The sequence below is a fragment of the Pundamilia nyererei genome, unplaced genomic scaffold (assembly GCF_000239375.1).
Source record: "Pundamilia nyererei isolate P.nyererei 1_Seehausen unplaced genomic scaffold, PunNye1.0 scaffold00118, whole genome shotgun sequence".
NCBI lineage: Eukaryota > Metazoa > Chordata > Actinopteri > Cichliformes > Cichlidae > Pundamilia > Pundamilia nyererei.
The window spans coordinates 2052929-2080370 of record NW_005187519.1 but is presented as its reverse complement, the minus strand read 5'-3'; the positions used below and the strand labels follow the sequence as shown (position 1 = coordinate 2080370).

Genomic DNA, 27442 nt, shown 5'->3' with positions numbered 1-27442 from the left:
CAGATCTCTTTTTCAGTGTTGTTGAAAGGATTATAATTTAATGTTAATAGCTTAAATATATCCTATGTTATCCCAAACCTGGAGAGTTTTTCAAAGATTATAAAATACACCTAAGTCCACATTACTTTATATTTAATTGCACCAACATGGCCAAAGAATAAAATGACAAAAAGCAAAAGGATGGAAAGATAGAAAGATAAAAAGCAGAAGTAATAAAGATTGTTTCTTTCAGCCCTCACTGAATTTCTTCTCTTGACCTCTACATTTGCATTTGAAAGAAATCACTAACAACATGGAAAATCCTTCTTTTGATTCGTTTGTCGGCTGTGAAGTCACGCAACCCCTATTAGTTGCTCTTTCCCAATAACCTCAGGCTTCATGTCTGTGTCTTTCTTTGATATATTTGAAGTGCATTGATGACAGAAATTTAAAGAAATCAAATAGCTGTTGAATTTAATTAAAAATATGGAGACCAAAATTACATTCCTAGAAGACCACCAATATGGAAAGGATATATATACATCTTATAAAGTTTGTATCTGTCTTGTATGAAACTTGTATGAAAAGCATACAAGAGTGAAAACACATATAAGGTCCCTTGAAAAATTATATAATGAAACTTGTATGTTTTGGATACTTACTAAAAAAATATATGAAAGTAATGAGAAAGTGGCCACTTTCATGAGTAAATCATATGTTTTTACTATTTCTTTTCCGTATGGGCAATGTTGGACGAGGAGTGCACAGAACAGACATAATAATGAGAAAGACTCTTATAGTCTGTTTCTTTCCTTGAAACTTTGTTCTCTCTTCTCCCTCGACAATACTGATGGGTTGAGCGAATGACAGAGCCCGCCTATGCAAATCATTTCTGTCAAACATCTCATAGCTTTGACACTTTGGGTATTCACAGCTCGCAACACTCTTTGAAACAAAACAATGATGGATCAGGTCTTCGTCTGGACCCTGCTCCTCCTGAGCTTTTCTGGAACTTCTAGCAAATACAGTGGGGCAAAAAAGTATTTAGTCAGCCACCGATTGTGCAAGTTCCCCCACCTAAAATGATGACAGAGGTCAGTAATTTGCACCAGAGGTACACTTCAACTGTGAGAGACAGAATGTGAAAAAAAAATCCATGAATCCACATGGTAGGATTTGTAAAGAATTTATTCGTAAATCAGGGTGGAAAATAAGTATTTGGTCAATAACAAAAATACAACTCAATACTTTGTAACATAACCTTTGTTGGCAATAACAGAGGTCAAACGTTTACTATAGGTCTTTACCAGGTTTGCACACACAGTAGCTGGTATTTTGGCCCATTCCTCCATGCAGATCTTCTCGGGAGCAGTGATGTTTTGGGGCTGTCGCCGAGCAACACAGACTTTCAACTCCCGCCACAGATTTTCTATGGGGTTGAGGTCTGGAGACTGGCTAGGCCACTCCAGGACTTTCAAATGCTTCTTACGGAGCCACTCCTTTGTTGCCCGGGCGGTGTGTTTTGGATCATTGTCATGTTGGAAGACCCAGCCTCGTTTCATCTTCAAAGTTCTCACTGATGGAAGGAGGTTTTGGCTCAAAATCTCACGATACATGGCCCCATTCATTCTGTCCTTAACACGGATCAGTCGTCCTGTCCCCTTGGCAGAAAAACAGCCCCATAGCATGATGTTTCCACCCCCATGCTTCACAGTAAGTATGGTGTTCTTGGGATGCAACTCAGTATTCTTCTTCCTCCAAACACGACGAGTTGAGTTTATACCAAAAAGTTCTACTTTGGTTTCATCTGACCACATGACATTCTCCCAATCCTCTGCTGTATCATACATGTGCTCTCTGGCAAACTTCAGACGGGCCTGGACATGCACTGGCTTCAGCAGCGGAACACGTCTGGCACTGCGGGATTTGATTCCCTGCCGTTGTAGTGTGTTACTGATGGTGACCTTTGTTACTTTGGTCCCAGCTCTCTGCAGGTCATTCACCAGGTCCCCCCGTGTGGTTCTGGGATCTTTGCTCACCGTTCTCATGATCATTTTGACCCCACGGGATGAGATCTTGCGTGGAGCCCCAGATCGAGGGAGATTATCAGTGGTCTTGTATGTCTTCCATTTTCTGATGATTGCTCCCACAGTTGATTTTTTTTTACACCAAGCTGCTTGCCTATTGTAGATTCACTCTTCCCAGTCTGGTGCAGGTCTACAATACTTTTCCTGGTGTCCTTCGAAAGCTCTTTGGTCTTGGCCATGGCGGAGTTTGGAGTCTGACTGTTTGAGGCTGTGGACAGGTGTCTTTTATACAGATGATGAGTTCAAACAGGTGCCATTCATACAGGTAACGAGTGGGGGACAGAAAAGCTTCTTACAGAAGACGTTACAGGTCTGTGAGAGCCAGAGATTTTCCTTGTTTGAGGTGACCAAATACTTATTTTCCACCCTGATTTACGAATAAATTCTTTACAAATCCTACCATGTGGATTCATGGATTTTTTTTTCACATTCTGTCTCTCACAGTTGAAGTGTACCTCTGGTGCAAATTACTGACCTCTGTCATCATTTTAAGTGGGGGAACTTGCACAATCGGTGGCTGACTAAATACTTTTTTGCCCCACTGTATGTTTACATTGAGGAGAAAATGCCTTGGGATAAAGCTTTAAGTTACTGTCAGCAGAAATACACAGACTTGGCCCCGGTCAGTAATGAACGGGATAACCTCAAGCTTCAGGAGCTCTCTCACAATCTCAATGACTACATCTGGTTTGGACTGCTGAGGAATCTCTCAGACAAAAACAAGTGGCTGTGGTCAGGAGGTGGACAGGTGACTGAGCTTTGCTGGAAACAGGATCAACCTGAAAACCGACCCAATGAAGACTATGGACTTTTTGATAACAAAAAATGGCGTGATGCACATGCAGACCATATCAACCCTGTCTTCTGCTACAGCACAGTAGTGGTGGAAGAGGAAAAGACTTGGGAGGAAGCTCTGGAGTACTGCAGGGAGCACCATGATGACCTGGCCAGTGTGGCATCAGAAACTGAGATGCTGCTCATTCAGAAAGAGCTGAATAAATATCACACCACTAAACATGTCTGGATTGGCTTGCGCTTCTTATCTAAGGACTGGATCTGGGTGGATGGGCAGGAGATGGACTACGAAGCCTGGGATGAAGGGGGAAAACCATTGTGTCCGCAGGCTAAGATGAAGTGTGCAGCCTTACAGAAGACAGGAGGGCGTCTGAGTAGTTGGAGGGCTCATGACTGTGAGAAGAGACTCAGTTTTATTTGCTACTGAGCTGTTTCCATTGCAAAATCATTTAAAGCCTTTATTTACTGTAGTTTGGTTGTTTATCTTTTTTTTCTTCTATTTTATTTGGAGTTTGTTCTTTGCTGTGTATTTGTTTCATTTATATATAATGAAAACAAAATTACTTAATTTAAACTTCAGCCTCTGTTCACAATTCAGTGTTTTCCAGCAGCCTTTCTTGTGCATTTCTTAATAAAGAAACAAATGTAATTTAGATTCAGACCAACAATTTCTATCTAATGTCTTAGACAGAGTGAGCCTATGTGTGTTGTGGCTATGACTAGGGGATGGAGAATATGGAATATGGAATAAATTCTCACCTCCACCACCTCCAAAGGTGGAACTGTTGGCAAACCTGTCTGTTTCATTGTCCTGAAACGTCTCTCGGTAGCTGTGCATTGGACCCTGAAAGAGATGATCAAGGCACACAGATATGGAGTTATGTCAGGAAGTATAAAAGAAAAGTATAATTAGTCTACAGAAAAATCAACGCAGCTTGACTTGATTAGAGTCAAGACACAATATCATGACAGAGTAATTAATAAGCTAAAAATAATTTTTAAAAAAAGAGAAAAATCAAACTAGAATGGATCAACCAAAAAGACATGAAAGCTAAAACCTGCCTCTCTTTAATGGTTTTGCCCAGAACTTTAGATTGACTAGCAGACATGCCTGAGGGGTTGTACAAGTTCCTACACCGTGAGCATATGGGACACATAAAACAGAGCAAGACCACGAAGATATTTAAAAACAAGTAAAAGAAATTAAAATATGGAAAGTGCAGGAACATCAGTGTACTGTGTTATTCCTCCTCTGCAGCGTTCGCAGTCAGCTGTGGGTACTTTACAAAAGTTTTGCGTTGATGAGATAGCAGAACATCACATCAGTCAGCTCTGCTTGATATAAAAGCATGCGTAAGTTTCTCTGTCTCACTCAGAGCAAGCAGAGTTTGAAGTTCAAGCACATTTTTCCGCAGATAAGAGAAACAGAACAGAAAGTTAAAATCCAAATCAGCAGTCACTGCTAGTTTGTTGCTTGGTTGGGGTAGGTCTGAAGTCAGAACTTTTATGAACAATAAACAGTCGAGAGCTCGATGTTTTACTGTAGCTCACCTCATGCTGAAAGGGGAAAATGTTTAGGACTCTCTTCCATAATACCAGGATAGGCCCAAAGCTGGGCATGAAGTATGACTGTTTGCTTCCTCCTGCACCACCCCAATTAAAAACATGTCGCTATATGTCGCTATAGCGCCTTTGTGCATAAAATGAAACTACTTCAGTGCAAATATGAACTTATCGGCTAATAATAGCTACTTGAGGAACTATCAGAAGCAACATTTCTAATGGCACAATAGAATTTAAAAAGCAAATAGGAGAGAGAGCAGAGACATCTGTCAACTATGTAACATGTGTTGACATTGGATAGGTTGTCCACCAGAGGGCACTCTGCAACTTCCCTTTGGGCAGTGCACAGCCTGCTGACCAGTGCAGTCAGGCAGAGGGTAAATGAATAACTACACATAACAAATATCAAGTAAAGGGTTTATTTTCCTTGTCTAAAAGAATATGCATTTACATATTAGAGTTTCAGATTTTTAAATCAGCTAATGCTGTTATTGGTCTTGAAAATCCTACAATAGTCAGCCTCTAGGATTTATCATGATTTTCAGTGGGGACAAAATTAGTGACAAAATCATGTGCTCATGGCTTAACCATAAAATCAAGAGCTGTACCTCTCTGGGTCTTCCTCCTGGGTTGAGAGCAAGATTGTTGGAAAAGTCTGGTGAATCCACTGCTGACGTACTATCATGGCCGCTCTGGTACTGTCCCTCACTCGTGGTCCGACGCCTGCCCGTCTCCTGTGTCACTTCTGGGGTCATCCCTCTGGAACGAACTCCTGTATCCCCCAAAATATTTAAGTATGAGGAATCATCAAATCATTATGCCCTTTTTTAACATCTTTTTATGTTGCTTGTGTAGTCCCGGGATATTTGTTCAAAGATGTATCAGCTAAAGAGAAAGCATCCTATCAATATAAAAGGGCAGCATCATTCCCTCTTTAAGAGAGGCAGAGCCAGTGAGAAAGATTCTCAATGTTTAAAAACGTGGCTGCAAGTAATAAGAAAGCAGTGGGAAAGGACAAATAATTGGGAAAATGATGAGGAAGCAGAGAAAGTTTCTAGAAATGCAAGACAAATAAAATGAAACAAAGACAGAATTTAAAGGTGGGGTAAAGTGGACAAACCAGAGAAGGAATAGGAGCGATGGCGGTCAGATTGTTGTGGTGTCATGCTTTCACTGATGCCCCGAATACGAGCGTTGTACTCTGTTTCCGGGGAGGGATGTCAAGTGGTGGAAGGGAGGCAGCAGGTGAAGGTAGAGGAGGAGGAGGAGAGTGAGTGCAGAGGAAGAAGCAGTGGAGGGTAGGGTTTCCATACAGTGAAGAGATGGGTTGAATGGAAAAGGAAAAGAAAAGTCAGAGCAGAAATGGATAAATAAAAGTATTCTCCAAATGAGATGACACGCAAGCCCCTAGCTAAAAAAGGAACTTACATTTTTGTTCCACTGGGAGGCACTTTAGAGCTTCCAAATCATTTCAAAGAAAATCGTGCATGCCGACATTGCATGGAAGCTGGGATCTCTGAATGCCTGGCTATTCTTACTCTCACCTCATTTCCACTCTCAGCAGCTCTGCACAGCTCTCTGAGTCAGAGAAGCTAACTTTATGAGTAAGGCTTATTCCTCTAATACGACACCCTGTAATGGATCAGTTATAGAAACTGCACCGCTGGCATTCTACTTGGTTCTTAAGATTACAGAGACTTCAAGATAATGCGTAAATTGTGTTAGCCATTTTGGATATATAAGTTTTGTTGAATATCATTTTCAGAATAACAAAAGTGTTTTAGGCTATATCATATGCTACAAATCTGCTTTACATCTTTATGCTTATTTATTTGCTCATTAGTTTCATGCAAATCATCCATAATGTTCCCTGAATCTCCAAAACAGAGCATCGCTAATGACTGTATTAACCTGCTCTTTGAGTCCCCTTTAGGGGCTACAACATGCCACCATCAGTCCAACAACCCACAAATACTGACATATGTGTGTTTGTGCAATCTTTTCCTTGAAAACAAGAATAGCAAAAAACTATTTCACATATTCTTTTTTAAACCTTAAAAAACTTGGAAACTTTGAAGCTAATCCATAATAGACATAATAGATAATCAACTGTAAATGAATTAATTTATGCACAAAAAAACAAAGAGCAGCATAATATCCTGCAACAGTTACAAGTCCAGTACCACTCACTCTGTCCCTTCCTTATTCATACACTAACTCCAGACAATATCTTGAAGCCTTACCTGCAATACGGTGTGCTACCAGGCCTTCCAAGTTTAGCGTCTCCTCCTCTGCATCTTGTTCTCTGGGCAACGATGAAGAAGATGTGTCCTTGGGCTGTGGAGTTACAGTGGGAAGGGGTGAAGATGAGGCACTATAGCCTGGATACGGAGACAAGCCCTGCAGTTCTGGGGAGTGTGATGTGCCACTGCTTGGGTGGGAGTTCATGGGCTTCACTGGGGTCTGCTGATTGAAATTAGAATCAGTGGTGTAATGAAGGGGTGCATGGCGAGTATGGAGGTAGGGCTCAGGAGTGTGTGTTGGGGTGATATTTTGGTGTTGGTAGCCAGCATTGGGCCTCTGGGGAGAATGCACTGGAGACTCCATAACTGGGCTCTGGCTGACTCTCCCAGATGAGCGATGGGGCTGATGAATGCCGTCGCCAATTGATCCAGAGCTGTTGTAGCCATGGATAGCAGAGTCTGCTTGGTATGATGGCCTGGCCAGGGTCTGGGAGAATGGCACCTGGGATGAATTGAGGCTGTTCTCACCAGGGGGCGCACTGTGGGACTTAGACATGTGAGAGTTGATTGGGTCTAGGTCAAGCATCAGCATATTTAGTGCCTCGATTGACTGCTCAATGTCACGCTGTGAAGCTGAGGTGGGAAAGTGGGGCAAGCTATGAGTTGACTGAAGAGGAGGACCAAATGGATCATCTGGTAGGCTATGCTGATGCCAGGCACTGAGACCTCGTTGTACAGCATCCCGGCTACTGGTGCTCCTCTCAGGGGCCCTGGGCATAAGTTTTGGGGTGGTCTCAGGGCTGCTGGCAGGTGGGTTCCCAAAGGACTGTGAACGATACATCCCTCCTCCATTTTGATAATTGTTGTAACCCCCCTGTGGCGATGGTGAGTCCACGGATCTCTCTTGCATCGCTGTAGGAGTTCGTACTCCATGCACCGGCATCTCGCTTCTATCAAGGTATGGCTCGTCGTTCTGGCCACTGACAGGAGTCTGTGATTGGTAGTACAAGTCAGCTGGTGTTGCTTGGCCCTCAAGGGATGAGATGGTGCCCAAACTGTCCACACTGTTGCCCTCTTGACTATTAGGCAGCTCGTCGTCGAGAATATCTGTCTCACGCTCCTCTGTTGAAGGAGCGCCCACTAACCTGGTGTGGCTCCCGTTGACATGCACCTGTGCAGGAACTAAGTGTCGTACTCCTCCTCCTGGACAGGTAGATGTAGGCAGGTAGGCTTGCCGCTTAGTTGGTGCCTCAAGGCCACTCAGAAGTTGGTCGAGCTCTCTTTTTTCTTGCGGACTGAGTGGTGGGTGAGTTGCTGTTGGATTGTTGTGGCTCACAGCACTCTGCAGAGACTGGCTTTGCTCATCTGTGCGATCAGTCTTGATCGATGCGGTAGAATTGCCTGAGTCACTGCTCACAGACAGGGTATGGTCGACAGCAGGGAGGGAAGTGTGGCCTGCCACAGGAAGGGTGTGGTCAGTAGTTTGCAGGGGATGGTTGGTGTGCTGCAATGGGTTCTCGTTAGTCAAGGGGTTTTCACGGACTGGGAGGCCATTGACTGTGACAACTCCCTCCAGGGAGTCTTTTTTCCGGATTTGGGCATAAAGACTTCCATCAAGTGGGCCCTGGGTATGAACAACATCTGAAAGAGAGAAAGAGTACACAATATAGTAAACAACATACTACAATTATGAAACAGCTCTCAACTCTAAAGTTCATGAAATGGAATTAACACAATTAAAAAAATACTTTCATTTAAATAATTTTGTGTTTAGGAAAAAACTGTTTACGTTAAGGTTAATGGGCCCCAATCATCAAGTCATTTTTTTTGTATGGGACAGGATCCCTGACACCACAAACATAGTGACCCCCCTCTGCACTCAACTCGTTTGATTCTCAGCTGCAGCATGCTGCCCAGCCACCAGCAACACAACCCCTGCAGCTCTATTAATAGCCAATTTTCAGATCTTAAAGCCCCTGTCACGTTGCGTCAGTGCAGGCCCACATGGTCTGACGTTAACATGGGTGGGTTCTGCACAACACACCGAAACAACTGGTCTGTGTCAGCCAAAGGGAAAAGGAGTCATGCCAGTTTGAAACCCCAGAGTTGGACTATGAGAGGAGCTGTCGTCTTTAGGTTGATTTCTTGCTGCTGAATCATGCTTGCAAAACAAAACCAGAGTAATTGCGTACATATTGTGCAATGCTATGAATAAAAGTAGCCACCTAACGCTTTACAAGAATGTGCAAACCATGTATGGGTGGACATATTATTATCATTTATTTTGTGGTGTTTATCATTTATAGCAAATCAGACAAGGTAATATTTCATCTGAACCAAACAAGTAAACTAAATTCCTTTGGTCTGGCTATGGTTGGTCTGGTTGGGTGTTAAAACAGTTTCAACTATTCAGCTCAAACTTTACACTGTTAGCTAAAATGCATCATAATTTCTTCGTAATAAACAAACTTTAATTAACTGATAGCTAGAGCTTTACCAATACCTATATTTTGTGATTTAAAAATCAGGTGATATTTTTTCCTATCAGATATACAAAACAGATACAGATTTCTATAACACACACCAAGCAATATAATACAACAATACAGTTTAAAAATAAACCTGCTTTATTGTGTATTACTTGTCTATGCTCGGCCTGACTCTGCTCAGATCAGCTGGTTGTTGTGCTTGTAGTCTTCCAAAAATGTGTTGCCAACAGGGAAGTTGCATCCATAGGTACATCGATACTTACTGAGCGTAACACTCCGCTAAGACGATTGAATTATTAAATTGAGATTTTTAGCTAGCTATTGTTATATTCGGCTGACAATTTCGACTGTTTAGCCATACCATTTGCAAACACAAGTTTACTTTCACATTAACCGAACTAATCTTTTCAAGCACCCCCTGGCTACTACAGAGATATCACTTGGAGGTTTTCTTCCCGTTCACCTCTTACATGAACACCAAAGATAGGTCTTATGCCATATGCTCCAATATTTTATCCATATAATAAATACACAGTCTAATTGTATTTTAAACTGTATTTTAAAAAGTTAAGATAAGCTATTTAAAAATGTAGTTTTACACCAGCAACAAATCATTCTGTGGTACTACCAACATATTTACAAGAAGGAAAGTCATGCGACAGCAGTGGCTTTCAGTATCTAGTGTGCATATGCAGAGTGATACACAACATATACAGAAGCATGGCTCATATGTAGGGTGTTCCAAATTGAGCGACCCCTGGGGACAGATGGTGAATCACTCAGACCTCAGCTATTTCCAAACCCATGTCAACAACAGCTCACGGCCACAGTAGCAACAAGAATGAGAGGACAGGGGACGAAGCCATAATCACAGTTTGTCCCTGTGGTTGCTTTTAGTGTTGGCACATTATGAAAGCATAATTCCAGGTTTACAGTTACATTTTGTTTGGACTTGCTGAATTACTCCAAAGCCTTACGCATAAAGATTTAAGCCAAAATAATGAATCTTTTTGTTCTTGCCAGCAATATATACACTTTAAATATTCATGTTTCTTATATTAAGTTTCTTCAAGTTCTAAAACCCATATTTATATTTTAAATCAAACTCATGTAAACATCCTTACCTGTAGATCAAACTTCCAATTTTTTTTTCCTGTGATGATTAAGTAAAAAAATCAGGAAAGATTAAATATTTCCTTTTCAAAACAGTGATTCCGTTTCAATCTACAATTCGGAAGTCCTTTCGGAGTCTCTCAGTGACTAAACCTTCTGCCTCTGAGCTTCTTCTCTCACTCCCCCTGTCCTCTCTGATTCATGTCACCCGACATGTGCTCTTCTGGAGCGAGGTGGGGCTGTACCACTGAAACACCCGCAAGGGGTGAGTTGGCACTCTGGGATGATCACTGAGCGTTCCCGGCAGCGGGGGAGGAACTCCACCAATGTCACCACCTCTACCTCCACCCATGTGCCTGGAAAAAAAAAAACTACAACTCCTGCACCATCTGTCTGCCTTGTAATGCCATTAGGGGGATCCCTTTACTGTGCATCTCACTCACTCCCCCACATCCTAAACTTTAAATCCTTAATAAGTGGGAGGTTCTATTGTTTAAAAGAATCCCATAAACTCTATTAATTATATTAGAAACATAAGACTTTTCAGAGATCGGTTGTGCATATTTTCCACCAGCTGAGCTCTCGGTCTTTTCCTCCTTCTGACCTTTAACAGAATAGAAAATGCCTTTGTTCTGGTTGATAAAACATGCTCTTTTAGACTTGACTAAGCCACGATGGCACTTTTCCAGCTGCAATTTAACCCCATAGTGATTGTAAATCATCGGAACAAACACTGCCATTTGCCATGTTATGGCTCAGATGGGACAAACTAAAAACGCACAGAGCAGCAGCATCTGGGTAACAGTGTAGTATCAGCTTCCAGTGGATCAAAAATCTAACAGACCCACAAATACCTAATTTGGTCTCGCCAACTAACAGATGTTAAATGAGCCAGTGGGATAAAATTACAAAAGTGAAACCAGTCTCTGACTCACAGGGTGATTGTTTCTGTAGTGAATTTGATCTTTTTAAAGATGGTTTGGGGTATTTTTATTTTTGGTATTTTTTGTTTTTAACTTGTTTAGATGTCACATTGAAGAGAACAGAACCAAAGAATTTGAGACTTTCACTACATTTTTACACTCGTCCCAGACTCACGCTGGTATGTGCAAACATTGGGAGACAAACATTAAGTGGTATGCACATCTGCTCCAGATGTAGCGTAAAGGAAGAGGGGTAGACTAGTGTTAAAAGAGCTTGACCTTCATCTGGAATACCAAGGGATGAGCATGCTGCAAATAACCAGCCTGCCAGAGTTCCCTTCAGCCAGGCAATGATCATTGTTTCTGTTTCAGAATATGCAAGTTCTGCTAAACCTGAGATGTTTTTGGGAATCTGTCATATAGAAAATTTACTGTTTTCACTACTGTCTTGCAAGAATGAAAGTTTTCAGACAATCTGACCTGCCATCTCCTGGCCAGTATGGGAAGGCACAGGATCCAGAGCACTCCTCACTCATTTCTCCAAGATGCAAGCAACGTCTGACAGAATAATAGGATTTCATGCATTGGCTGAAAACGTGTCACATGTTTTAGGCAGTCAGCTATCAATTTTGGGATGTCAGAGCTTCTATCATCAGAAAAGTCCAGCAATTATGTGATATTATAAGACCGTTATAGTTACTATAACATTCATATAACATCATTACTGCCTGAGAGAAGGGCATTAATACAAGAATATATGGATTTTTTTATGTTTGCAAGATTTAGAAATATGAATAGCCAAACTTATCAGAAGCTACTTAAGTCTCAGCACTGGCCAAAGGACTAAAAATGACATGTCCTAGATTTGACTTTGCTTATGAAATACAGACATAGTAATACATTTAATGTCCAACTATGCCAACAGTCAAAAGATATATCATGTCCCAGCCTGGTGCCTATCGTAGAACCGTCAATGTTAGGGAGCAGAGCTCCAGTGTGGTATTTAATCCAGTGACCATTATTATGAATGACACAAACAAGCAGCTCTCCAGCTGCATAGAACAAATTGCTTTCTTATAGTGTCGATAAATAGCTGCAGTGGGCCTCAAATTAGATTGGTTGAGTCACCAAGCCTTGGCTAACACAAAAAGCTTACAGCTTGCTTCTTACACCAGTTAACAAGTATAACATGCCATTCCTTCTGCTGCAAAAGGACAATGCCATGCCATCACTACTACTATTTTTAATATGTAGATGAAGCCAAATCAGCTCAAAGAAATATTTGAACATATTGAAGCAAGAAAAAAAAAAGCTTTTGACTTTGTCAGAGTCTTTCAGTCTCTCTTACTCACACACTCTGACTCAAACCTGTGCCTGTGCATGCTTTGTATTCCCTCAAGTAACAGGTGCTGTCCTTTTTCACGAAAGTGCCAGAGGCATTACTCATGCTGTGTTGCACGTGGACACGCATACATCCACACGTAGCACCTGGCTCTGAGCTGTATTCTCTTAAGTGTTCACTTGAGTGTCTCATTGCTACATCACAGCCTTGGAAACAATTAAAAAGCCATTTAAACACCTGCGTCCAATAGCTTATTATAAATAGACAACGTGCTACACAAACTGTTATTGCCGTATCCATCCAGCTGGGATGGAGATTACACACATTGTTAGTACATTCAGGATTAGCAGACAGGTTGATTGAAGTGTCCCATTTGCCAACATACCTATATCTCAATTAAAACATAGTTAGCATATCATTTGATACTGTATACTGTCAACATGTCATATGTACAATACTTCTGTTCCAACATGTATTGTTTTTTTTCTTACAAAACAAAAATAATTTAGTTATCCAGCATGTTCTCTGTAGTCATGATTCATTTAAGTAGAGTTCAAACTTGATTTGTTGGCATAGTGATAGAATATTGGTCAATTTGTTCATATTGAATGTAATTTTTATACAGATGTTACAGTTTTCTAGGTAAATTACTGACTATACAAAATGACACAGATTCCCAGCTGTGCCGTGGTGTTCAAGGGTTGCAACCTTAAGATAAGCTGAACACGCCTAAAGGGCAGACCGTGACCTTCTAAAATATAGGAGCCATTTTTTCAAAATAGACAGATTTAAATATAGAAGCACATTTAAAGTTTACGTGCAAGATTAAATGGACCCATATGGCGTGTCTCTCACCCACTTAGAGAAGAGGTGTGAAATTATAGCTTTCGTGGACACAGATAATGTTACCTCTTCAATGAAGGTCTTTTTGAAATTGGGAGTGTGTCTGCCTAACAGTTAGCGTTGTCAACTGTGAAAACATTTTCACTCTGTTTTGCAACAGGAAGCATTGTAAGTCACATTTCAAATGTTTCTATTTTCTGTGTAATACAATCGTTTTAGAATTCTAAGGTGTACATTTTATTGGTAATTTAATGTATTAAATATAATTGACTTTATTTTAGCTGTAGAATAAGTTCAAAGACATACAGTGAAGTTTTTACATTACTCTATGCACACAGTGGTGTAATTACATCGCTGCTGATTCCACAGGAATTAAGAGCTTCTGTTTTTAAACAAAATGGACTTGATTAATTGATCATCAGTGTGAAGTGAGGAGTTTTGGCAGTTTGCTGGATGGGAGCATTCAGGTGTGTAAACACAATGCCGCAGTCGTTCCAGGAGTGGATGTTCCATCAAGGTCAGACAGTGCTCAGAAAAACTGCAAAGAAACTCAAGAGCTACACCTCAGACTCTACAGGTTTCAGTTAGCATGCTGAATGTGAAAGTTCATGAGGGTAAAATTTGAAAAAGGCTGAACAAGTGTGTTTAGTATGGTTTCCAGGAAAAACACCTTATTTTAAAAATGACAGTTTGTTTTAGGTTATCACAGGTGAATCTTTACAAACCCAATGACTTCTAGAACAATGTCCTTTGGACAGATTAGACAAAAGTGCAGACAAACCCAGCACATGTGCACAAAAGACCTCATCATCAACTCTCAAGAATGGTGGTGGAGGGGTGATGATTGTTTTATAGTCACAGGACCTGGGTAACTTGCATTAGACCATGAACTCCACTGTATAGCAAAGTGTTCTAGAGCAGCGGTCCCCAACCTTTTTAGCGCCACGGACCGGTTCATGCCCGACAATATATTCACGGACCGGCCTTTATGGTGTTGCGGATAAATACAACAAAATAAAACTAGTACCGGTACCGTAAAAAAGAAGATTTATTCATAACACACGTGAAAAGACCCAGGAAAACCGAGCTAAAGATAACAAAATAACGCTGAAAACCGATAAAAACCCTGAAAAGCATACATTTCACACCTGAGCCTCAACTCTCGCGGCCCGGTACCAAACGACTCACGGACCGGTACCGCTCCGAGGCCCGGGGGTTCGGGACCGCTGGTCTGGAGTCAAATGTGAGGCCATTTGTCCCAATGGCGAAAGCTTGGCTGGGTCATGTAACAGGACAATGATCTCAAGCGCAGCAGCACATCTACCACAGAATGGCAGAATGAAGGTATCACAATTGTCCAGTCAAAGCACAGACCTCAGTGTGATTAAAATAATGTGGCAGGATCTTATGAAACCTGTGCATGAACGATTGCCTGCAAATATCATTGAACTGACGCCAATGTAAATAAGAGTGAGCCAAAATTCCTCGAAAATAATGTGAAAGTCATTCACATAAAACAATCACTTCAAAGTGCAATAATTTTGCTAAAGGTGGTTCTACAAGCTCCTGAATCGCTATGCACATTTTTTACTTGACTATATTAAATGATCCAATAAGATCATGACTGGCAACAAAGCTTTGAACGTACAGAGGCAGGCCTGCACATGCACAAACATCTATATACATACATGCGGTGATGTCAGCAACTCATCCAATGTCTCACAGGAGGATGTGACATTCACCTTCACAGCTTTCATACCACTGTGACGACGGCAAGTCTGCATGCCACCAGAGGGTGACTGGGTTTGACTGACAAATGACTGACTTGCCCTAAAGAGCTGTGTTCATGTGTGTGAGCGTGAGATATATGTTAGAAGAGGGGGCTCAAAACAGGGTGATATTGCAAATAAACTCTTTATTGTGCATCAATTTCAGTTATGGAATCATTCATTTTAAGACATATACGTGTGGTTTTTTTTTATTGAAAATTCCTGAAAAAATACAAATCTATTAAAGCCAAGCTGAGCTATTTTACTTTTCTAAAAACAAAAATTTCAGCCACGTCCTGGACTTCACAGCAGAAAATTAGAGAGAAAGTGAGACAGGATGATGTGACAGTCCATCGGTGAAAAGGTGTCATGGTTGGCGTATCAGTGACTAGCACAAGGAAAACTGTCGCCTCCATGGTTTTATATTTGCCATGTCTGTCTCTCGGTCTATCTGTCACTGTCCGGCTGTCACAGTTTGAATTGAGGTGATGCGTCTGTATCAGTGTCTGTCTCCGAGATTACTTTCAGGGTGATGTCATCCATCTGTCTCTCTGTCATCTGAGTAACTGTCATAAAAAGCTATGTCTGACCGTCTGCCAGCAGCATCTGATTCATGTCAACTCATTTTTATTCATGCAAGAGAAGAACTGTCAGATCAAGCTGGAGATTGGAAGATATGGGATTTCTTGTTAAGCTAAACCTCAAAGAACCATTTTTACCATTTTGGGGTGAAGCTCGATGTAAAATAAGGGCGATAACAATAATAGGAGGCCATGAAGTACCATTATTGCAAATTTGTGTTGCAACGTGGGTCCATCTGTACAAAAATGTCATTAGCAGGGATTTAAAGTGTGAATTTCTTTTTCAATGTTTCAGTGTGCTGTTTTGTTTTTGTGTCACTATAAGACTGGACTCCCACACGCACCACCACACATTTCCTATATTCCTATAATTTATCATCTTTATAATCTTTATAATCTCTTCTGCTATTTGCACATTCTTTACTGTAAATTAATGTAAAGTTAATTTGTAAATTTTGTAGTAAACTGTAAATTGTAAATATTGTAAAACTTTTCTTCTGTCATTTAATGGTCGGGCATTGTACAGCTACAAGCATTTCACCCCCATGTCATACTGTGTATGGTTGTGTGTGTGTGACAAATAAAATTTGAATTTGAATTCTACAGTATAATTGATCACCTGTTCTAGTTGCTGCAGGAGAAAAAGACAGGAGCTCTGAATACCAGTAACAAGTAAAAGTTAAAATATCCAAATCTTTATTCCCAATCTAGAGGTCGCATGCAGAAGAGGAACACTGCTCAAAGGCAAGTTCCAGTAAACATGCACAAGGCCGCACAAAGAGCAATAACACTAGCAATCATGAAAATGTAGAATTTAAACTTGAAATGCACAACAATGTTTGGAAAGGTAGAAGAGGAAATGAAAGTGGCGAGAAGAAAAGCAACAATAGGAAGCAGAAACTGCTTAAGCACAACAAGGTATTGAGCAGTTACAAAATAACAAGTGTCATTAAGTAACAGTAATTTTTTAAAGTAACAGTAACATAATACATTACTGTTATTACATTTACTGTTATTACATTTAGTAATTACATAACAATTAACAGGTAAATATTGCTTTCTGGGTAATTTAAGACAAGTAACGTGTGGTAATTTTGAGAGAAAATTTTGAAGCTGTACCAATCAAATGTGTGCATCCAATCTTACAAGGAGATTGCTTCTGATTGGGTCATTTCCAAACTCTTCCCAGCTTTCTACAAAACTAAATAAGTTATGATTGGATCTCATCACTCCAGAACATTTTCATCTCCTTTTTATTCCTTTCATCACAGTTTTTTTGCTCGAGAGTTTTTACTTAGCTATTGTCTTTATTGTCTTGTTTTTGTCAAAAAATAAAAGGTTGGCGGGAGAAACTTTGGTCAGCAAAATTAACACTGGAGTAGTGCAGCCGATTACGTTCTCTGGCATGCAATTAAGTAACTTTTAAGAAAAGTAATGAGTAATGTGTAATATCCAACCAAACATCCATCCATCCATCCAGTTCAGGGTCAAGGGCAAAAGATTGTCAAAGGCTATGTTTGTCCTGAAATGTAATGTTTTCCTAGGCTTCATCATCCTGTCACATGCCTTTCTGAAGCAAAATGCTGCATGTCAGGGCATTCAAATGTGACAGCAACAGGTCCCAATAAAGTGTCAGTATGTGATGAGAAGAACATCAGAATTAGAATCACACCAGCATATCTGGAGTGCCTGTCTCTGGACGTGGCGTGCTCTGCTAACTGCCACACGTGACATCATCAAGACATCATCATCTGCATGCTGTCTGCACAGGTGCCGGTCTGTCATCCCCTGACTCTGTCAGAGCTTTCCACGACCATATTTACCTCTGCTGCATTCCTATAGCACCAATATACAAATGTGGGGGTTTTTTCTGTTTTTTATGACACATTTCTTAATATTTGACAACTTAACATGAGTAAAATGTATGTTAAATACTGGATACTAACAGTCATAAATGAGCCTGCGTTGACCAAAGCTGTTTGAAAAATGGGAAAAAGCAGGGTGGCAGACAGCGAGAATTTATATAAAGCTACACGGAGACATCGAGGCAGACAGTAGGAGAAAGGAGGCATTAAGAGATGGGGACACGCTCAGCAGGGTTTCCATTGCTGGGATTTGAACCTGCTGCCACCGCTCACCGTGCTGTCAGCAAGAAGTCTAACTAGAAGCATTATGCGGTCATGCGAGGCACACACATGCAGGCTGCTTTTAAAATACCCCACTGCACTCCATGTCTCAGGGTTTTATCTCTGCAAACGTTTAATGTGTACAGTAGATCTGCCAGTAAATGTTCTTAATTCAATTATATAGCTTAATTTTTTGTAATTAGGCTTTTTAATGATAAAAAATGGCAATGACTGAGGAAAAAAAACACCACCACCAGTGTCTGTCTGTCACTGGAGCGACACAGAATGCAGAAGCTGGGTTTCCGTTAGGATAACAGGCAGGGAGGTTACTATCAGCCTGCAGTACCACACACTGTGTTTGTCCAAGTCAGAACAGCTGTTTGGTGTCGGCCTGTGTGCTTCAGACACACCGCTGCCCGCTCAAGCAGAGAGAGAATGATTAAGTCGAGTCTAATTAGGGATCATCTGTCAATGAGTATCTGCTGAGCAACTGAAGGTAAGTCAGACTCAACAGTTTAATCTCGCGTAACAGTTTTTAAACAGATCTTGGAATATAATTTTGTATAATTTTGTATCATCTCATGCGGCAAAATTTTCAACTCACTACAAAAGTTACGATTGTTCAAACATCGTTTTAAAAAGAAATTCATTCCTACATGAACTGTGTCACAGTCCAAGCTTTCTGCAGCTCACACGACGTTACCAGCCAACCGAGGTCCCTAATAGTTTTGGTGTACCCAAATTGCAGCCCGCTCATAAAATGTTCCACACACAAATTGCTCGCTCCATGAGTCATTTTATACCACATAGGTGCCAAACACACAGGAAGCAACACTGTTGACATGGAAACCTAATAAACAGACAAACAGACTCGACTATAGACTGAATAGACAGAAATGTGTACTCTTGTAATTTTTTCTGGGCAACAGTGCAAGGAGATGCTAGTCTAAAAGCAAAGTGATGTATATAGAAAATGAAATACCATAAAAAAGAGTTTATCCAGAGAAAAAAATAGCAACAATATAATAAAAAAATATATACAACTTGAAAACATCTGACTAGGGCAACTGCACAATTACTTGAGATTGACAGAGATTTAAAGTTAAGAAAGTTGCTAGTTGTAATTGAAAGACTACACAGAACCACTCACCAGTCAGTGCTTTCCAGCTGCTCTTCTTCTGTCCTTGACTTTATGTCATTCCTAATTCTGTCACTAATTTTTTTTCTTTTCCCAATGCGCTCAGACCTCACAGTCTCAAATCAAATCCTCACTTGTATTACACCTCAAATGTAAAACGTCTTTGCTTCTCTCAGCCTCTCTGTCTCTGTCTCTCTGTCGGTCTCTATCCAGCTATTCCAGACATGTTTCAGGGCTCAGCCCCAGCCAAATATGGGAGGAGGCCGGCGAACGAGGAAGGCGGCCTGCGCTGTCAGTGGGCATGCTGCCCTACTGTACACCACACAGACACAGAAACACACACAGACACACTCTCCAGTGGCAAGGTTGTTTTTAGAGGCTGTTTTCATTCTTTATAGATGAGTTATCTAACAATCATTTTATGTAATGCTCTTATGATTCTTTAGAAACTTATGGAAAACCTGATGAAGGTGAGGAAGCACCTCTAAATGTTACTGCAAACTCTTAAGGACTGAATTACAAAACACAAATGTATCCAGCACCAAATGATGGTGTTAATTCATTAGACTTCATAAAATATAGCAAAAGGGGTCCAAATATATTTGATATTTGTATCAGTGCTTTGATACTGATGGAGACTAATTATGCCTAAATCAAACATATTATGTCCTTTACTGCAAAAGTCTGGAGTCATCCTTCATTCCTTTGTATTTTGGTAGGAAAATGCGGTATAGGCACAGTGATTTATTAAAATGTTTAAACATACATGTAAATATAGTATGTTTATCTGTCAAGATGATCTCAAACTGCTTCAGCAATGTTAAGGTGGAGAGGCCAATCCATGATTCACAGTGTTCATTTTTAAATAAAATGTTTTCCAGTTGGTATTGCATGTTGGATCGAACTCTGGTGGTTCTGTTATGTGTTTGTAATTCATCACTTTTAAGAAAATCTTTAACACCACTGACTGAAATGTATCCCAAACCATGACACTGTAGACAGTGTTGTACCTCTTTCCTGACCTCCAACATACATACTGATGATGATTTGGATTCAACACTTCATCAGACAAGTTTTTGTGTAATTTTCATACCTCAGTCTTTTCTCCCTGTTTCCCTTCACTAAGAATAGCTTCCTGACAGCCGCCCTTCCACTGAGGCTTTAGTGAACAGTAGATGGATCAGCTGAAGACCTTTGATGGATTTTTTTCTGATTTCTTAAGGACATGACTTTCAGATACTGTTCATTTGCTGTAGGTATTTTTTTGGCCAGCCACTGCGCAAAATGCCAAGATACACCAAGTTTTCACAATTTAAAATGCAATACAATTTAAACAATATTTTTTTGTTAATTATTAAAAACTCATAGGTCAGTGTTAAGTTTCTTAATAATTATATACATTAAAAAACAACCCGGAAAATGTTCACGTACAAGGATTGGACTGAAAATGAGTGAAAAAACAGCCAATGTCCAAAGAAAAACATGGAAAAACCTTCAGAAAGTTGGACAGCTGTTGCTCAAGACAATGTTAAAAAAATTACAAGAAAAATCTGACTCCCTGCGAGCCAAATGTAAAGCAATGAGTGATGGCTCAGGTCTTCTACCCCCCACCTGTCATGAAATCCCTCAATTCTGCTACAATAGCGTGTTCCTTGGCTTTTTAGCCAGGCCATTAGTGATGACAAGACCAGACCAGTTAGAGGTTCGGAGCTAGGATTATTAGTGGATCCTTGGAAAATGTTGTCTTCTTAAGGGGTTAGCAGCCGAGCTGAGGTACAAATCTCTACGGCCACCCATTGGGCCAAATGGTTGCCTTTTTACTGATTTGACCTCTGGGCCAACAGCTGCCTCCAGACCACAGGGCTTCTAGTGGAGCAAAGGGAAGCCGACAAACACAAGGTGCACTACATAAACATGCACTCCTGCATACCTCATGAAAAACTGCAACAGAGCTACACTAACATGCAAATATTTACAAGCACACAGACCAGCTTGCATGCCCATATAGAGCAAAAAACACTGTATAATACAAACAGCTGGGCACATACCAGACTCCTCTCCTTTTTTTGTCAATGTGCCTGTGCGTCAGTATGAACCACACACATCTCTAAGCTACCAAATCCTTCAGACCTTTTTAAGATGCCCGTCTTTCACCGAGTTCTCTCAACTGGATTTCCAAGGTCAGTGGACTCTGTTAAAAATGGCGTCAGGAAGAGCTCGCCAAACCTCAAAAGTATTCAGACATCAACACCTGAGGATGAAGCATTTGTTCAATTATTTAAATGAGACCCGACGAGTGATCATTGTCCACTGAGCTGGAGCAGTTAAAAATAGGCCATTCTGTCATAGAGCTTATAAGAGTTTAGAGTTTGTGTGGGCTTGCCAACTCAAATGTACATCGTACACGTGATTAACCTTTTTTCACAGAGGTGGTTATATTTTATCAAACGCCAAAAAAACGTTTGTTCACCAGTCTTGTGTTAACTAATTCTTTGAATCTTGCATTTTCAGTTTTGTGTCTTCCAAAACAACTAAGGTACAGAGCATCCTCTGTCGATCCAAACCTTGCGAATACAGACACCATATTCCTGCGCAAGTCTCGACTCAGCATCCACACGCCCGCATCCAAGTGTAAGAGCGAAGCCTGCAATTAGAGAGATGAATACACTGGCTGGGAGTTTTTCGTTATTTTTTTCTGCTGAGTGCTGCGAACACCGCTGCCCATTCAATTAGGCTCAAACTTGCAATCCTGGCGATTCCCACTGACCTTCCTGCAGCACAGCAATTACTGCAACGGTTCTCTGGGGATGTTCATAAAAATGAAATGGGTCTTTGCAAAGCTGGAAGAAAAAAATCCCATATATAAAAGTGGACGCAGCACTACAAAGACTGCCAAGTCCTGACTCAACCAAGGGTGACTACATCCTCCTGTTTGCGCAGATTTCTTTGATTAACAGCAGTAATCATGAATCTCATCATTACTGAGAGGATCCAAGGGACCGTGCCAGACTGGCAGCTATTGTAAGTAGCCAAAAATACATTTTAGGAACTGCAGAAGCAGTGATGATGATGATGATGTGTTAGTGATTCCACTTCTCCAGTTGTTCATTTGCACACTGGATATATAAACATTAACAAAAGGCAAACACTATGTATAGCAGGTTTGTAGCATATCCGGGAGAAAGCTACAACATAAGCTACGAGGACATGCGTACTTTTGCATTACATGGCTGACAATCAGACAAGCAAACATTCCTTTCTTTGTGCCATATTTCAAAAATCAGGGCTCTGAAGTAAAAATACTAAAACAAACACAGCTTCTATAATGGGTGTTTAGCATTTTATGGAGTGCCCGCATTTTAAGTTCTGGACTCCTGGCACAGAAGCAATAGCTCAGAGTGGATAGAAATGAATAGGGGGACTTGCGGGAGTTAGGCCCGGTGGTGTTTTAAGTTACACCCCCCTCAGGGAGGGAGCAGCCAGTAACAGGGTGACTGACGCCCCCTATTTCTTCAGCAGCTATTTAAAGTCCTAACTGACAAGCTGAGAGAGTAGCAGGAGGAGGAGGGTGTAGGGCTTTACAGGAAATCCTTCCCTTTGGTCAAGGCTCTAGATCTTGATCTGATAAGGGCGAGGAACTTGATTTATCTGTGAAAGATAGGTTGGTACTTATATGTATTATTATTATCATTACAAACTATATATATTATTTTGTTTCTGTTTCAGTCTTCTTCATATTTGTATATTCCTGTGTGTACAAAAAGCGTTAATCTCCTATCCAGGTGGTTCATTCAGAAAAGTCAGGTTACCTGGTTGACATTTTTCCCTTTTTAGAATTTCGCCTCTCCAAAATAGTCACTGTATGTCATTTGCATACCGTGGTCAGCATCTGCAGCTTCCTCACAGCGATGGCTGAAACTCTCATATGAGTCCCAGCGGATCAGAGGGTCCTGGGTGTTGTAGTCCACTGAAACACTCGGCCCATTCTCCAAGTGACTCAGGCCTGTGGTTCACACAAGTAACATCATCATACAGGGCACTGTCATATTAGAACGTTTATATACAGCGACAATATTTGAGGTTGGAATGACCTAAAACATTTAATAATAAGTTATCTTCTATTAGTCTGTACATTTGAAATGGAGTTCCTCTGTCAGTGGTTTGTGGCTATATTGACTTACACTCTGTTATTGGGAAAACCACTTTTGATTAATCAGCATTTTTATATTAAGGTATTTGTGTATAAAATTCATTACGCTTAAATAACAAATGTTGTTTTATTCTTAAATAGTGTTTTTTCAAACACAACATTGATTTGTTTGGGATAAATCTTCTGTTATCACTATGTTTTCTTTTTGCTATTTTATTTTTTACGCTAACACATTTCTCATGACTTTTACTCTCAAGGGACTCTTTGGTTGACTCTGATGCATTTACATTAACGTACATTATGCTTTCGTATCAAGTTTATTAATGTAAATATTTCCTTTATAAACAAATTTTTTAAAAATGAAAAAAGAAAGAAGTATCATATTTTAACACACTGACACACATTTAAACCACTACCCAATGTAAGGCCACAGCTGCCCTAAATTAACAATATTGGTAATTACAAAAACCGTTTCTTACATATCTGTAATGGTTAAACATTTGTGCACAAAAATATTGTTCTTTTCCATGAACTTTCAAATTTGCTGTTTAACAAAACAGCAGAAAAAAAGTAAAGCACACTATTGTTTTTTGATTAAGAGCTGATATCACTGTTTTTTTGTTTTGTTTTTTACTTGCTTTTCTTTTACTTTACCTAAACAAAAACAAGTGTTTAGGTGATTGGATGTTTTGCTTGACTCATTTCTGAATTCTTCTCAGAGAAGTCCAGTGTGCCGGCTCAGATTTGGGGGTGATAACGTGCATTCAGTATCTTATTTACCTAATAAATAACTATATATACTTAGTTAGTTTACATATATCCATTTTCCTGTTTTATTTTTATAACAGGTGGTCTAATAAATTCAGGGCCTGTATACATGCACACTTATGAACCCCTGGTATTCTCCGAGCGCTTCAATTAAAATAATACATTTTAAGAAAATTCTTTTTTAAAATTTTGAAAAAAAAAACAAAAAACTTGCAGCAGCTAATACATCAGATCTCAGTTCTAAATGTTGAAAAAAAAACATGTGATGCTAACAATCAATTTCTCCTTTCCCAAAATGGATTACCTTTGATTTTCTCCGGTCCGTATGAGAACACGAACTCCACCTTCCCGTACTCTGGAAACCTCTCATCTGCAGACACACACAACGAGAAATTAAAACCATGAGCGCATGTGTGGGTTTCACATCAAACAAAGGCACGGTTACAATTTATCATACATAGGATTTATTATTTTACAGTTTTTGTGTATGAATTTAAATTACTTATCCAAATTCAAATCAATTGTGCAAATTTAGTGTGAATTTGATCTTCCTTTAATAAGAAATCTCTGGTTACTTATCACCATAATCACAGTGTTACTGTAAGTGAATGCTTTTCTGCTTCACCACCAGAGGACCCTGTTTACTGTAATACTGTGGGGAACACTGTCCTCCTGCATCAGGACCCATGAATTTTTCCATGCTGCAAACCAGAGATCCAAGCAGCAGATAGAAGAGCGTCAGACACTGAAGCCATTATACAGTCTTGAGGTAGCATTTTGGTAGTCTAGGTCAACACTAGGACAGTGAACACCACCAGTCTTTTGTGTATAAATACACAAGTCATAAAGCTTTTGTCATATCAGTGCTAATCTTGTGTATTTTTAAAAAAAGAACCCTTTTTGAGATGCATAACCTTGATTCACAAAAACTCTATACAACTGTATGTTTTTAAGTGTCAAACAGTGTGTTGTGTAAATCCAAGCAAATTAAAATTACCTTTGAAGGTCTCGTCCAGCTCACTCTTCCCAAAAACCACCCCAAGATCATGGATGGCACAAGTATGGAACTGCACCCTGAACACAACATCTCTGGTTGGGCTTCTGTATCTCTTGTGGTAACACTTGAGCTACGTTTAACAGATAATAGAGAAAAAAATGGAGAAACATCATGAGACTATATAATATTAGGAAAATGTAAAGAAAAAAAGGTAAATGGAAGGCAACTGTTGTTTAAGTAAGGAAACATTTTTTGTTATCTTACCAGGATGTCTCCCTTAAGAAGCAGTCCAGGTTCAATGGTGATACAGATACTGGTGTTGCTGTCCCCTTGCACATTGCTACAGTTAAAAAGACAAAATACTAACCTTTAAAATAAAATTACTTTTCACCTCACAGGTTCATTTTATGCCTGAATTCAAACACAAACCACGCTGAACTAGAATAAAAATTCCCATACTATATTCCTGACGTGTAGACTGGTTGCATTGCCTGGTAGATTTTCAGGAAAGGACGGCAACCTGTGAAGTGATATAAATAAGAAATCTGAAATGTGTTCAAGAAAAACAGTTTTTTCTAGTTTTTTAAAATTTTCATTTAAAAAAATCTGCCAGTGGTAAATGGCCTGTATTTGTATAACGCTTTACTGGTAGATGCTCACCTCCTTTGGACTCAAAGTTAGGTATGCCGTGCATGATGACGTGATGCAGGAACAGAGGCTTGTTGTTGATTTTTATGTGTCCTGACAGAAGGCCGTTGAAGTATCGCACATACCTGGACACAATGAAAAGTAAGCACTCAGTCCCAAAGTCTTTACAGATCAAGCTTAAAGATGAGGACAGATAACAAAACTGCAGGTTTTCCTCTCTCCATTCACTTGAATTTTCATAGGCCTTTATTTTAAACAATGCTTTAGAAAAACCCATAATGACATGTTATTATTACAAGGCATGTAAATGCTTTAGAGTGTAAGTAAGAGAGGGAATGAAAAACTAAAAACAGCAGACTAAGGGTGATAGCGTCGGGTGTTAAGGTTGTGCAGCCAAAGAAGTAAAAAGATTGGATGGATTATTTTGGAACTAGAAGTCTTCTGTTATCGATACTAGTCACTTGTAACTGAACAAACCTTTGATAAAGGGATTCGTTGGACCTGATGTGAACAATAGAATGAATGTTAGAAGACTGCCTGTATTATGGGGAAATGCTCTCTGGGGATCATGAATATCTTCACAAAATCTCATAGCAAACAGCCGATTCCTTGTTGAGACATCACTTTATCCTCCCACTAAGCACCTCCTGGCTAAGTTACACGCCAAATCCTCATCCTGCTCATTCGGTGCGGTTCACCTTTACCGCCTGTGAGCTCCAACAAAACAGCCAGAACACAATTTCACTCGTTAAACAGCCTTTATCTACTTTGGGAAACGTCACACTGAGTTGATGTGTACGGAGGCCAGTTGGGGGTCTGCTGAGTTACTGGGGTCTGGTTGTTAATGATGATAATGATGATGGTACCGAACGTAACCTTGACCGCAGGGTTGCCACATGCACACGCCTTCCTTGCTCTGCTGTCAGTGGCCAGATGGTTTTGCCTCTGTGAAATTCAATTAGACCAAGCTGGGACGCCATGTTAGCAGTACTGAGATTAACAAAGGCTTGTAAGTATGCCATATATGTGTGTGTGCGATATGACACATAATTACATTTTGTCTTATAACAAGAAAACATCCTGTGATGAATGTCCTGGTCGAGGCAGTGCCATTACAACGTCTTTTTGTCATTTTCTGTTGAGTTGATTTTCTTTTTTTAACTCATGCTGCTAGCAATTGTATTTATATAGCACATTTAATTACATGTAATCTCATTGTGCATATTAAAATTAAACCTAAAAAAAATCGACTAATGTCAGATATACACTCAGTGATATATTAGGTACAACTACTCCACCATTTGTTGATGTAAATTTCTAACCAGGTAATTAGATGGCAGCAAAAAACTGCATTTAGTGATTTAGACACGATGACTTGCTGAACTTCTGAGCATCAGAATGAGGAAGAAAGATCATTTAAGTGACTTTGAACACGGTTGTTGGTGCCAGACATGCTTATCTAAATTTGGTTGGTAGGGTCATGTAAACAACATGAAAGCGTGGATCCATCCTCGTTGGTATCAACGGTTCAGGCTTCTGGTGGTGTAATGGTGTGGAGGATATTTTCTCAGCACACTTTGCGGTCTTTAGTACCACGGGAGCATTGTTCAAACACCACAGTCAGTATTCACATGGTCAGTATTGTTGCTAACCATGTACATCCCTTTATGACCACAGTGTACCATCTTCTGATTTCTTCTGATTTCTCCTTGATTTGATGGCGCCGGTGAGGTCGGCTGCCGTCACGACTGCTCCGACCACTTTTTCTTTGTCTTTGTTTTTTAAGTTAGTTTTCAGCATTTCTAAATCGGCAAAATCACCACCATTGGGTACATTAGGTATGACAGTGACACTCTTGTTTCTATTGGTTTACAATGTACTCACAATT

At 40.1% G+C, this 27442-nt stretch overlaps 1 protein-coding gene across 1 annotated transcript in view; it reads right to left on the bottom strand.

Annotated features, from left to right (window-relative positions):
• Positions 1–27442, bottom strand: part of tns1a (tensin 1a) — a gene marked incomplete at its 3' end in the record, with an annotated part of 125448 nt that overhangs the window by 6459 nt on the left and 91547 nt on the right. Inside the window, exons 12-21 of the mRNA XM_013913163.1 lie at positions 25567–25679; positions 25366–25426; positions 25171–25246; positions 24907–25036; positions 24214–24279; positions 22869–22994; positions 6668–8308; positions 5545–5625; positions 5033–5196; positions 3621–3705 (exon numbers count right to left, since the gene is read on the bottom strand). Coding sequence (XP_013768617.1) covers positions 3621–3705; positions 5033–5196; positions 5545–5625; positions 6668–8308; positions 22869–22994; positions 24214–24279; positions 24907–25036; positions 25171–25246; positions 25366–25426; positions 25567–25679 — 2543 coding nt within the window. The remainder of the gene's footprint in view (positions 1–3620; positions 3706–5032; positions 5197–5544; positions 5626–6667; positions 8309–22868; positions 22995–24213; positions 24280–24906; positions 25037–25170; positions 25247–25365; positions 25427–25566; positions 25680–27442) is intronic.